General features: G+C 43.3%; 1 protein-coding gene across 7 annotated transcripts in view; it reads right to left on the bottom strand.

The window, feature by feature from the left end:
* Positions 1-13,988, bottom strand: part of LOC107126370 (AGBL carboxypeptidase 4) — a 1,456,730-nt gene that overhangs the window by 114,081 nt on the left and 1,328,661 nt on the right. For all 7 annotated transcript variants that reach the window (XM_065522893.1, XM_074007238.1, XM_005543434.5 and 4 more), the window contains one exon: positions 1,707-1,818. In XM_065522893.1, coding sequence (XP_065378965.1) covers positions 1,707-1,818 — 112 coding nt within the window. The remainder of the gene's footprint in view (positions 1-1,706; positions 1,819-13,988) is intronic.

Below are 13,988 nucleotides of genomic sequence, written 5' to 3'. Positions count from 1 at the left end.
GAAGTATTGTGATTCTATCAGGGAAACTGCAGTCAACACGGAAGCCTGGGAGGGCAGAATTCTGCAGACTACAGATACTTCCTGAGAAAATCAGAAGCAGCTTCTCTCTGCAAGGAAAGCTGATCAGGATGACATTGAGAGGTCAGGGGCAAGTTCGTGTCTGTAAGAACTAGAAGACAGTGGGGTTTCAAAGCTTAGAGAAAGGCAGCAAACCATAATCATTCTATCTCTGCATATGGATTTGGTGAGCACAGTTCACACCTTCTTTTATAGACAAAGAAGGATGAGCTGGGGAAGAAGGCAAATATCCTAGAGTTATGGTTATGCAAGCCATGACACAAAAGGTATACTGTGAAAGGACCTAGGAAAGCAAAATTCACATAGGAGGGCCAAGATAACAGTTGAGTTTCATAGCCAAGAAAATTACATTGCACCTCAGGACCGACTTTTTCATTAATCCCTGCTCTAATATATGCATTTGTTTTTAAGCACAAATGCTTAATCTGATCAATACCTGTGTTGCTCTTTAATTCAGGAAAGTTTCACTGGGATCCTCAATGAGGGTAAGCAGAATGGGTTACATTGGTGCATCTCTGAAGTACCCCAACTGTGTGACCTTTGTTGTCTTAGCAATCACCATCTCTCACCTGACAGCAGTCATGGGCCATAAAAATCAGTCACTGAAGTTGGAAGGGACTCAAATGGAATTTCACTAGAATGTCTTCCAACAGTTGAGTCTCCTCTGTACATCCTTTTGGACTAAAAGTTGAACACTTTTAGTAAAGCAAAGCTCACAGCTCACATACACACACTCCATTCTCAAGCAGCTATAGTCATTAAACAGTTCTATTTCTCTACCTCTTCCCATATCCCCAACCTGAAAAAAGGTCTGTCCCACCCATTCTGCGATAGCTCTTTAGAGACAGAATGCTGTAGTTTGCTTCATTTCTCTAAGCTATGAAACTCTGCTGTCTTCTCCTATTTCTTACAAACAAGAACTTGCCCCAGGGAGCAAACTTGGTGTGGACACCCATTGCTCTATCTGCCTATGTCCCCTTCTTTCTTCTGAAATGGTAGGCCCTCTTTTCTGAAAACAGGTACCAACCCACCCTCCAACTCCAACCATGTGGTTCCAGAGAGGCTGCCTTGTCCTTGCATATTCTTTCTCCTGAGCCAGAACTGACTTGCCCAGAAGGGGGCACGTCCTCCCAACTAGGTCAATCACAATCCTTTTGGAACTGGAACTGGAAAATGAGCATAAGTTACTGTAGTGTTGAGAACCTTTGGATGCGACACTCACCAGTCATGTTCCCAATGTGTAGAAGAAGCCAGTTTACAGTCTTCAATTGCGTGACATGCCCTTGGTATTCTTCTAATACATTCTCTACTTTGCTTATACTAATTCAAGTTGTATTTCTTTAGCTTGTAACCAAAGATCCTTGACAAATATAGATACACTCCAATATATTTCCTTTAACCCACCAGGCCTCCACAACTGAATCCACTATTTGTAAGAGGTTGCAGGAAAAGAGATTGGGAGAAAGTCCTTGGGTCTGTTGGACTCAGAGAAGAGCAGGCCTAGTGCCTCCCTGGTTTTAGCTATGTATTCCTAATTTGCAACTTCTAGTGGACTTTCCCAATACAACGCTTCCCTTTCCCAGATCAAGCCATAGATCAGCAGCTGTGGAGGGCATTCAGTTACTTACTGGGTCGTTGTACATCTGGACGATGAGTTGTTTCACTCCATGCAGGGTAGGGTGGACCCATGGAGAGGGATCCAGCCAGTGACGATTCAGATCAAACCCCATCAGAGAACACCTAGGCAGTACCCAAAGTAAGAGTCAATATAGACAGGACAAGCTGAGCTTCTCACTTGTCAAAATATGCTTAGGAGTAGGAGCAGTGATTATGTCACTTACCTAGCATTTATCATTTTCTAGAGACAGTTCTAAGTACTTTATATGAGTTAATCCATTCAGTGCCATCAACAACCCTGTGAGGTCACTACTATTGCAATTCCCACTTTACAGAGGAAGAAACTGAGTCACAGAGAGATTCCAAAGTATTTCTGTGGTGTAGCCTCATGTCAGCATCCATAGACACATGACCCATAGACACATATGCACATCTCCACACTGCAGCTGAGAAAAATGCTCAGGCCAAAACTACTGGTGTTCCCATTATGCCTCTTTGCTCACACCTATAGCTAATCCATTGTCTCCACCTTCAAAATACATCATAACCCAACACCTTTTTACCACTTCCTCTGGTATCACCTTAAGTGTGGGCCAAGGCCCAGAGAATTGTAATCATATTTTACCTGGTCTTCTTGTCTTCTTCTTGTCTCCTCCCACCTCACCTCCCATGACAGTGTACAGCAGAAGACTGGAGATTTCCAGAAATTTTAGACTTGGACTTGGATTCAAGTTCTCCAGTTACATAGGGTTATGTTCTTTCCATTCCTTTGCTGAGCCTGAGAGCCAGTTCCATGTGTGGATTTGAGGAGACCAGGGCATAAGCCTTCTCTTTTCAAATGTCTCTTTCCTCAATGCCCCTGGAGGGACTGGGAGAACCCCATTTCTTATCACTATGCTACTTTTGTCTCAGTGAGAACCAGAGGAGAATAATGTGGAAACTTCCAGGAACATCCTTTTGCTCCACATTCAGATTTTCACTAGCGTCTTGCCTAGCCTCTCTGGCAAGTCCATCCCTCGTGAGTGTGGGATAATGCCCCCAGGGTATGCAGAGGAGATATCACTGAGTTCAGGTCCCCTGCTCTGCTGATGGTGTACTATGTGACCCTGGGCAAGTCCCTTGTTCTCTCAAGGCCTAAATTTCCCCCAGCTACAAGTAGAGAAGGAGCTTCCACAAATGGACCACAAGCTTTTCAAGAACCTCTTTCATCATGGACTGCACTCTTCCTACCCCACATCCTCAGTGGAGAGGAGCACACAAACAAATGTTCTCTGTGTTCCAGGATTTCCATAAGAGCAGTGATGCCTAGATATCAACCATTCTCTCTGCTTTAAACAGAGGGGATCACTGATGCTCACCTTCTAGGCCAGCAAGTTACCTCCTGACCTTGAACTTGCAAAGGGGTCCCGTTTTCATTTGCCATTACAACCTGAGCATTTTTCTTTGTTAGTAAACTCTTTGTAACTAGCATTGTAATAGTGTTATAATATGACATATTATCCCATTATATGAACCCCCATAATTCATTTAGCCATTTCCCCACTGTGGCACATTTATTTTGTTTTCAATGCTGCACTGTTTTCAAAATGCACTGATGAATACTCTAATCCCTAAAGTTTTCTCCACATTTCAGAATTTTTTTCTTAGAACAGTTTCCAGAAGTCGAATGCTTGGTAAGAGGATTGACTGACTATAAAATCACTATTACAAATGAAAAATGGTCCTCAACATAGAAAGCAAAAAAGAAAAAAAGTAACATCACCTTCCTGTCACTCAAATATAACTCCTGTTAGCCTTTGATGTAGTTCCTGCCATCTTTTCTTTCTGAGCTTATAGTGGTAAGTGCAGCAGTAGTTAACATTTAAGAAGTGCTTACTATGTGACTTTACACGAATTATCTCATTTCATTTTCACTTTTATCTCATAAAAGCCCTGTATTACCATTTTACAGAGGAGAAAACAAAGGCTTAGAAAATGTAAATAACTTTCTCTAAGGTCACTGAGCTACTATGTAATGGAGTTAGAATTTGAGCTCAGGTTAACCTGATTCTCAGAGTCCAAAATCTTACCAATTGCTCTCCTTACTCTGCTCTCCCCGGACTACACTAGATTGTCTTTCAGAAAGGAAACATTCATTGCTGTGACTAGTGCCTTGATCTACAGACATATCCATGCAGTTCTTAAATATTCTTATCTGAAGTATTGCTACTCATGAAAGTGATTAAGGACAGACAGAGAGAGCCTCACAGCCACACTCATCTGAAACCTGCTCAGGGTAATTTGGCCAGCATATGGAGGAGCAGGCTTCAAACCCAGGACTGTCCAGCTTTAATGTCTATGCTCTTCCAGGGAACAAACAGTTTAAGCAAGCTGTCTGCTTTTGAGAATGTATGAGTAAATTAAGGAGGAGAGACTGGTTTAGGGAACAAGGATGAGGCAAGTGTTAAATATAGCAATTCATCACGGTTTTATTAAGAACCTTCTACACACCAAGCTCCATGGTAGTGTTGCTGGGATGGAGTGATTGATAAGAGATGTTCTCTAACCTCAAGAAATGTATAATCCAGCAGGAGGAAGAAGATAAGCTTACAGGTTTATATCAATTTATAATGCAGGATAATATTGTGAGTATTAAATGAGCTAATGCACAGGTTTTGGTACATAATAGTAACTCAAAAATGCTGTATTGTTGTTTTTATTGTACTGTATTATTATTTTATACTATGTCCTATGTGAATGGAATGGACTAATAGTTTCACAGTCCATAGGATGCTGGAATGGGCAGCAGTGGTCAGGGATGACCTCTTCTCTTCCTTGGGTCTGGAATTAGGCAGATCTGAGTTCAAATCCATGCTCTGTTCCCTCCCAAGTGTAGGAGGCATTTGTCCATGTTCTTTGGGGAATGCTCAGCATCTAACACTGTTACTAGATGGGGGGTTGGGTGGGGTGAGTTTGCTCCTCATCATTACAAGATGAGGCCGTGATTGTGCCCTACCTCCCTGCATGGAAGCCAGCCAGATTCCACCTCTTTGTTCCCCGGCAGCCATGGCAGCAATAGGAAATCCGGGCTCAGGCACCAGCCACTCCTGCCCAGGATGTAAACTTGGGACTGGGTGATGTGAGGCAGCAGGGAGTGCTGTGCAGCAGTGCTACTGTGGAACAGAGGCAGAGTATTCTGACTCTTCAGAGCTGCTCAGTTAATTGCTCTGGTTTTCAAGTCTGGCTACCAGTTTTTACGTGATTCTGTAAGCCCCTTCGTATAAATTCCCTTTTTGCTTAAGTGGCTAGAGTCAGTCCTTGTTAACTTTAGCTGAAGGCATCCCTAATCAGATGGCCCTATGAAATAATTCATAGAAAATTCTGGCAGGCCCCTATATTGTCCACTTCCCAATGGCTGCTCAACAAACAGAGGGAATCATTGGTCTGGCTGCTGTGCTCACAGAGCTTTTCCAGCCCTCACTGAGCATCTAAATATTTAGAAAGGTATATTACCCTTGCCAACAGGACGTAATCATAAAACAACTGTATCCTTAGACGTACTTACTTATGTGCCTCTCCTCTGCCCCCAAATAGGAATGTCCTCAGCACTGTCTTGGGCAGGTCACCAGCTTGCTCTAGGACACCTCTATGACCTAAAACTCACTACCTTTCCAGTTAGCTTATCTCATTCTTGAATCTTCCATTAGAAAATTCTTTTTTCCTTTTTAGCTGAATGTGTCTCCCAGTCACTTCCTCCATCCTTCTCAGTCTTGCCCCATGGAGTTGCACAGAACAACAGGGTTATACTGTGGGGACCAGCGGCTTTGGGACTTACAGTTATGTTTAAGTTCTGGCTGTGTTCCTTACCAGCTGTGTGATCTTTTTTAAATTTCTTTTTTTGAAATGCACCTCTAGGCTTCTGTTTTATCATAGGTATAAAGAGGATAACCACTCTGACTTTCTGGATTGCATACATGAACATACATGTCTGTAAGTGCACCAGCAGAATTATCAGAAAAACATAAACATTGAACAAATGATAGCCAGTGATGACAGTGAAGTGGTGATAATGGTAGCACTGCTGCAATTGTCTAAACTTAAATATCAGCTCCTCCAGGAAGTAGAGGAGGACGTTCACTCCCTGCACATGAGGGGTAGGTGCTTTTCCTCTGCTCCCATAGCATCTGTTGCTCCCCCAGCAAAGTGGCTACAGCACAAGATGTGGCAATTATTGAGTCCGCTTCTCCATTGGACCATGAATTCCTCAAGAGCTAGGACGCTATCTTATTCATGTTGGTATTCTTGTGCCTGTCAAAGAGCCTGGATCATGGCAGATGTCAAAGAAGTAGTTGTTGAACAAACATTTCATTATTCCTAAGCATTTTCCTGTCTCATATGATATAGTTCTCACAACCATTCAGTCACATGATAAACCTCAATTTTCTATTGGGAGTGTTGAGGGCCAGAAAAGGTAAGCCATTCTTTTGAGGCTACATAACATGTACTCTAAAGGGCCCAGACTGGAACTCAGGTGTCCTATCCCTGGACCTCATAATCTCCCCACTTGGCTATGCTGCTTCCAGGAAACCTCTTTGATTCAAAAAAGAACTTCAAAACTGAAGGAAAAGTGTTAGAGGTCAGAGATCCTGAAAGCTTAACTCCTAGATCCAGCCTGCCAATAAAAATAGAATGTAACTGGTGATTCAAAGGCATCTTCAATCCTCAGGGAATCTAGAGCTTTTTAGAAGCTAAAGCATTTGTGATATTCTTCAGTGAGTAGTACCAGCATGGGCACCTTTTGAGCTGATTTTAAACGAATGCTTCTAATGACACTCAATCTATCCATAGGTTAAGTATTTACTGAACAAAACATCTTAGTAAAGATGCAGGATCCCTGGTTAGGAGCCTGGGGTACAGGTTCCACCTCCAATGTCTATGTCATCTTGGAAAAGTCACCTCCCCTCCCTAGGCTCTATGCACTTATTTGTAAAATGAAATGCTATACTTTACTCACAGAGATCTCTTTCAGCTCTCTCAGTATATGATTCTAAAGCATCAATAACTGGGCTTTTTACTCCCAGAGTAAGGGACTTTGGAGGAAGCATATATTTCCAATTAAGTTAAAATTCAAAGAAAACAAAATATTCTAAGAAAAGTGTTGATAGAATTTTAAAATGAAACACCAACTAATCAAGGATGATCAATATCTTAACATTAATTGCAAGCATTGCTCAACATTTGAGATGTGTGGGACACAAATGGGAGTTTGCCAAGAGTCAGGGCATGAGAGAGCATTCCAGGCAAAGAGTATAGCATGTGCAAAGTTAGGGAAGCAAGAATGGTGAGCAATTATGCATATTTTTAACAGGCTGCTAGTATGTTCTGCTTGTGTCCCTAATTGACTATACGCACAAGAGGCCAAGGCTGGTACACGCTCTTTCTCTTTACTGGTTTCAGGACCAAAAAGCAGCTGCCTAAAGACAGAGGAATGCATAAGATGGCCTCCAGATGCCAAGCTCTCACTCCTATGATTGCCAGTTTAGAGTCACTGAATGCAAAATCCTGGGTCCCTGCCCTGTGTCTCTGTCTCCTTGGTGCTCTTGTATTCTGTTATTTGTTTTTAAGATGAAATTTTTGCATGAGCTCAAAATCAAGACCTACGTTCTGACAAGAATGGGGCTATTTATGGTACCAGTGCGAAATAATCTTTCACATTAGGACCATTCTAGAAAATGCAAATACATGGAGGCCAAATTTACATATGACTGCATAATATATAATGTCTTTATTTTGAGTTGGAGTACTCTTAAGTATCTTTTCTTTCTTCCTCTAATCTGTGAATTCCATGAGGGCAGGGATAATGTCTGAGTTATCTTTCCCACCCCCACTCCAACACTGTCTACTATAAACCCAGGTGCAGAGAAGATTCAATACATTTATTGGATGAATGAATGAGTGAACAGATTAACAAAAGCATGGATGAACACCTTGCAGGTTTGCAAACATGGGTTAGATAGTTACTTTCAGATATATTTTGAAAAGTAAGCACCTACTAAATACTAGACTCATCCACAATAATCAAATGAGATAGGTATTATTAATCCACATTTGATAAATAAGGAAATAAAATCCAAGAAAGATTTGATCTTGAGAGGGTCACTTGACAACTAGTAAGATATAGACCTGGAATTTGAACCCAGGTCTTGTTGATGACAGGATGGTTCACAGTCACCTTTGAGGTCCCCCAGCCATCTGTGAGTCTGTGTGATTTATAAAAGAGACACTAAGCTACTCATTTGTCTGATCTTCTTATCCTGTTCTCTTTCTCATTTGCCCAATGGCAGAGATATAATGGTTCCAGAGAATGTTATTCAAATGGCAAATAAATAGCTCCATCTCATGAAGGACATCATGCCTTATCCCTGTTCGCAGTATGGCAGCTAGAATGAGAGCAATGATTTCAGTTCCCCTCCTTATGATTTCCTTTTCATCTCCTCTGAAGAAAGGTAGAGAAAAAGGCAGCTTGGCGGCTCCTGATCAATCTTGCCCTGAGCACGGCGAGGCTGCTCTAAGGAGCAGTGGCATTGACAAGCAGAGACGTATGAGGTATGCCTGCAATTGTCCCCCAGACACAGCAGTTTTTCAGCATTACCAATGAGCTGGATTGGATTAGGTATATTTGCACCAAAAGCAAAATAAATATTGCTTTATTTAATGCCACTAAAAGGTTGGGATTCAATTGCCCCTGGCCTGAGGCACCTTCCAGCTCTATTGATTGGCCCGTGTCAGAATGCCAGATAATCTGTCATCAACAGCCCCTGAAAAATGCTTAGCATGTGGGTTGGGCTCTGCTGTTGTGTAGATGGAGGATGGCAGGCAGTGCCCTTTGTCCCAAACACAAGGGATAATCATAACACATCCACTTTCCATCACCACCACCAAGATATTTAAAGCATTCTTCTTACATCCCTTCTTAGATCATCATGACGAGGAGATGTCTGTGACCAGGACTGTGAATACTGAGAGGAGGGTGGATAAGAACATAGGCTTCAAAGGCAGAAGGCTTGGGTTTGAGTCCCAGTTCTGCCGTCTAGTAGCTTTGTGACCTAGGACAAATTCATCTGTTTGCTTAAAGACCTGAAAGTGCCGAGAGGGCAGCAACTGACTCTATTTCATTTGTCACTGGGTCTTCAGTGCTAGCACAGTGTCTCGTACACAGCTGACTCTCAGTTGAACTGTATAAATAGAGGCTCAGAAGTGGTGATTTGACCATGGTCCAGCAAGGACAAGTGACAGAGGCAGAGCTTGAATCCAGTCTGCCCAACTCTAAAGCCTATGTTCTTAGCCACCATTATACTTTGTCTTTGCAGTCCTAGGAGTCAGGTAAGAGCCTAATAGAGGGACTATCCTTCATGTGCAGTGAGAGGTAGATGCAACATCTATAGTTTTTAAATGGTAAATCTAAGTTTCAAATGAGAGACTAACATAAAATGTACCTTTATGCAAATTGACGAAAGGTGCTGCCCCCTACCACCCAGGGTAATAAGTTGCAATCAGGTGCTGTTTCTGGGTGGATAAAGTACAGAATAATGCCACTTGGTTTGGCCAGACTTTGGATTGAGAGCAGAGTCATAGCCCATAGGCCCCATTGACCCCTTGACCACTGAACATTTGTACAGTGCACAAACTGCACATCCATATGGAGCAGCCTTGGATGTGTCCAAGGTTTATAGCAAAGCCAAGATGAGCACTTAGTTTTTCTTCTTCCAAGGTTCATTCAGCAAGGTCTTTACCCTATAATGGTGGCCTTTTTGGCAAGGTGGCATGATTGGGGTCAGGGGTGTTCAGATCACATCTGGAAAAGGGATTATCTCCAACCCTAAGAAATTCTTCCTAGTGGGTAAGGAGAGACTTTAGAGTGCCTTCTCCCTTCCCATACACAGCATATACTCCAGGGATTCATCTTGTCTCCTGCTTGGCAGCAACAAACACTGGGTTCAGGTGGATTTCCAGCATTGCAACTTAAATCTAATTCTTAGAGTCAGTGACCAACTGGAAGGACCTGAGATTTCATAAAACCCAATCCCCACATTTCAAAGACGGGGAATCTGAGGCCAAGAGGGCAGAAAGGGTCTGCCAAGATCACACGGCTATTCAGGGGTAGAATGGGAAGTCCATTCCAGAACCAAAGGATTATTTTTCTCTCTATAAGAACAATGATAAGGAGTTTACTCCTTTTTGAAAGGTCTGAGGGAGGACATTTTCTGAAGGAATACACTGGCCCTTGAGGCTAAAAATTCACCATTTCAGTTTCTTAAGTGAAAAAGGACAGAGGAAACAAAAAAGGGGGCATAAAAGTCTTTTATGTCTTCACAAGACCTGGGTGCTAGCAAGGCTCTCACCTACCTGCACCAAGCCTGAGAATGGCTCTGAGTCAAGTGTGGGCTCTGGAGCCACACGGCCTGGATAAAACCCTGGCTTGGCCAACACATTGTATCTTTGTGGCTGAACCTCTCTGTGCCTTAGCTCTAACTGAAAGTGGGAATTTTGTCTACCTTAGAGGGTTGTTTTGAGGGCTAAATGAAATCATATAGGTAAAATGCCCAGGACACCATCTAGATTGAGATAAGTGCTACACATGTTAACTTTTCTTGTGGTTTGCTCTTGGTATGATGTTCAGGATCCTTCACAATCTGGTCCCCAGTTATTCCTACACTTCTTACACTATAATGTCAATCTGTACCCCATGCAAGGGTAGCACATGATAGGGCCTGTGAGCCAATAACAAAAAGGTGCCCCCTCTGTGGGTTGATGCATTTCCGCCAAGTCTCCAGTCTTTTCAAGCCTGTGCTGCACTCCACCCTCCACCTGCCCTCTTAGCTAGCTCCTTTGTGTGATGCCCAGACTTTACCCTATGTAGGATGCAGCCTGGACCACATGCAACAACCACACCAGAGTACCTGGCATTCCTCAAGGATCTCCACTCACTCACTCAGGGCTCAAGCAGCAAGACTCAAAGGGCTCTGGGTCAAATCTCTGGGTGTCATTCCTGGAACTCCTACTATTAAAGGCAGTACTTGGGCAAATGACTTAACCTCTCTTTGAGTGTCAGTTTCCTTATCTGCAATATGAGGGTAATACAAGACTTATCTTGTAGGTTCATGAGGTTGTCGGGAGGAACTCCCCATTGTTTTCAATGCCAATGGTAACTTTCAGTCCTCAGGAATGAAAAGAATGGGTCTTCTTCTCCATTCCCTTGTTTTCTCTTCCCAAGGAAGGAGATGGAACTTATCTGAATGGTCAGCTCCAGAAAAGAAGCAGAGCTTGTTTGGGCCTAGCCCCTCCTAGCATGTGTTTTTGGGATCTGGAATTCTGAAGGGTCTATTCTGGTCTTCTCTCTGCCACATGGTGTGCTTTCTAGGAAGCTTCTTGCCTCCTTTTCTCCTTGTGTCTGATGGGAAAGTTGAATTTTGAAGTGAAGTAAAGGAGGCAAGTTTGGCCACAGATATAGACGATGCCTTCCAGGTCCTGCTTTTACCAATAATACAGCTAATATTTTGACTCCTATTTTTTTGATCCCTGTATCTCTTTCTAAATTGTAGGAATAGGATGAGAGTAGGAGCAGGAGTATGATTAATTATCACTCCAAATCTCTAGTGGAAGTACTACATATAAAACACTTAGAATAGTGTCTGGCAGCTATATGCTTTCAATTAATATTTTGTATTATTATATTACTGTGTTGTTATTTATTATAATTATTCCTTTGGTTTGGAACATGCTGCCATTCTCTTCCCCTGGCCAACTCCCACTCACCCTTCAAGATTCATCTCACACAGCCCTTCCTTCAGACATTTTCTCTGACTTGCCCTATCCCAACCCTTTGCCTGGGTTAAGAGGTGCCTCCTCAGTGACTTCACAACCTGGGAATCCCTGGGCTTCCCTCCATCAGCGCAGTTATCTCTTCTCTGGACTGTGAACTCCTTAAGGGCAGCACAGGGGCCAAGCCCACCTCATATTCCCCAGTGTATGGTACAAAGTATGTGCTTGGGGATGGGTTAGTGGGTTGGGAGGGCAGGAGAGGGAAAAAAGAAGACAGGGAAGAAACAGTTAAAAGGCTTCTCAAGTGGAAGCAGAGTGCCAGCAAAAGCACAGATGTGAACAAGAGCAGGCTGGTTTAAGACAATGGAAAGAGCCCAGGAAGGCAAGAGGAACAGATGGGAGTGGATGCAGGAAGGGGCAAGGTGGACAGTAGGAGAGGAAGCTGAAAAGAAAGTTTGAGGCCATTGTGCGGGCACTGAATACCAGGCTAAAGAGCTCTGGTTCTTTCTGAGGGTCAATGGGGAGCCGCCGAAGGATTTCTACATAAAGAACTGGCACTATTCAAGGAGTGGTTTAGGAACTAGGACCAGAAATGATGAAGTTCTTGATTCTATCAGATTGTTTTGCTCCTCCAGACTCCCTAGCCACTAATTTTGGGTTACTGTCTCCTCAGAGGCCTGTCTTCACTGTAGAATCAATTATTAAGATCAACTTGCTATCAACTCTAACTTTGAACTGCTATTCAGCTGCTTGCAGGGACAGAGATGAGGAGCTGCCTCCACAGACATCTAGCCATCTGGCCTTTTCCGTGGAACCTGGCTGGGAAGCTCATTTGAATAATTGGTTTTGGCGGTGTGCACTTGTGGGTTAGACACCTGATTACACTGCCAGCCCCAGTGTCCTTTCAGCCTCCACAGAAACATCACTCAGGTTACATAAAGCAGGAGAGAGTCTCTGGGAGGTAAGGGTCTGTCTGGCCCCTGCTGTCACTCTGGCTTTATCTGAACTGTGTGGCTCACTCACTGTGTGACCTTGAGCAAGTTACTTAGCCTCTCTGTGGCTTGGTTTCCTTTTTGCTTCAAGAAGGAGAGTGATTCCTGCCCTGCCTACACCACAGGCTTCTTGTAAGGATCTAAGGGAAGATGGGGGAGTTGTAGCCTAGCAGAAAAGCAAGTGGAAAAATTTAAAGATTTAGGCTGAGGAGAGCTCAATGTCAGACAGCAATGTGTGCATGTGGGCTGTATCAGAAGAAGAGTGGTCCCCAGAATGAGGCTTCTGAGACCCCATTCTATTCCTTCTCCATGAATTAATTAGTTCTATGAACTTGAAGGGGGTACCTAATCTACCTGTGTCTCAGTTTCCTCATCTGTAAAATGAGAATAATGATGCATTTGTTCTAAGGATGAAATGAAACAACAAATGCAAAATGCCTAAAATAGTGCCAGGTTCGGAAAGCTCAATAGATGTTAGCTGTCATCATCACTATTATCATTATAATGATGTCCTTCAGTCCTTGACACCCTGCCTCAAAGACAGACAATGACAAACATCTGGAACACGTTCAGAGGACAGCAGGAAGGACAGAGAGGGGAATGGATTTCAGATTACGTATGAAAAGTTGGAAGGCTTTGGGGATGTTTGGCCTGGAGCAGTAGTAGGATTGAGTGGGGAGTGGGGAAGGGTGGGAACACATGATCTTCAAATGGCTGAAGGCTACCATGTGAAAGATGGGCTGGCCTTGAATAATCCTTCAGAGGGCAGAGGCAGAACTTACATGCTGGCAGCTTCAGCCTGAAAACAAAGTGCTCTCTAACAGTCAGAGGTGGCATCAGCACATCATGATGCCTTGGAAGGGAGGGAACAGTCTGTGCCTAGAGGTGGGCAAGCAGAGGGGGCATGGCCTGGATAGGGCACTGGGCTTAATGTTTCTCATGATGCTGTGATAAGGCACCCAGCAGGGAAATGTGACTGGGGCACGGACGGAGGCTCAGAGTGAGGAGGGGCTGGCAGATCTCTCAACAGGGCAATACTTGCTGTGGATCTTTGTTTTCTGTTTCTATGTTGATGAAAAAAATAGGCAGTTTTTATGCTATTACAGAACAAATAGAACATTGATATGTATTTATATTTTATATGGCTGATTTTAGGTTCTGTTCTAATTGTGGATAGTTTGAAATGTTTCTTCCTCTAGATTTTGAGGTGGAAGAGGTAGGTAGACCAGTTATAATGTGTGTGTGTGTGTGTGTGTGTGTGTGTGTGTGCCGTGTGTGCTGGAAATACCTTCCCTGGTGGTTTACCCTCTGCTGTGGTTAATGATGTTTTGTTCTGTAAATCTCTATCTCCCTTTTATGTCTGGTGAACTCATATATCATCCATCCATCAAAAACCCTCCTTCATCACTATCAGTCAGAAGGAAGTACTCTCTGCTTCAAGATACAGTGTATCAAGAGGTTAAAACTGGAGCAGCCTAGGCTCAGCAACTAGGGCAAGTT

The sequence above is a fragment of the Macaca fascicularis genome, chromosome 1, assembly GCF_037993035.2.
Source record: "Macaca fascicularis isolate 582-1 chromosome 1, T2T-MFA8v1.1".
Lineage (NCBI taxonomy): Eukaryota > Metazoa > Chordata > Mammalia > Primates > Cercopithecidae > Macaca > Macaca fascicularis.
The sequence above is the reverse complement of the archived record's forward strand: the minus strand, read 5'-3'. Positions and strand labels throughout refer to the sequence as shown.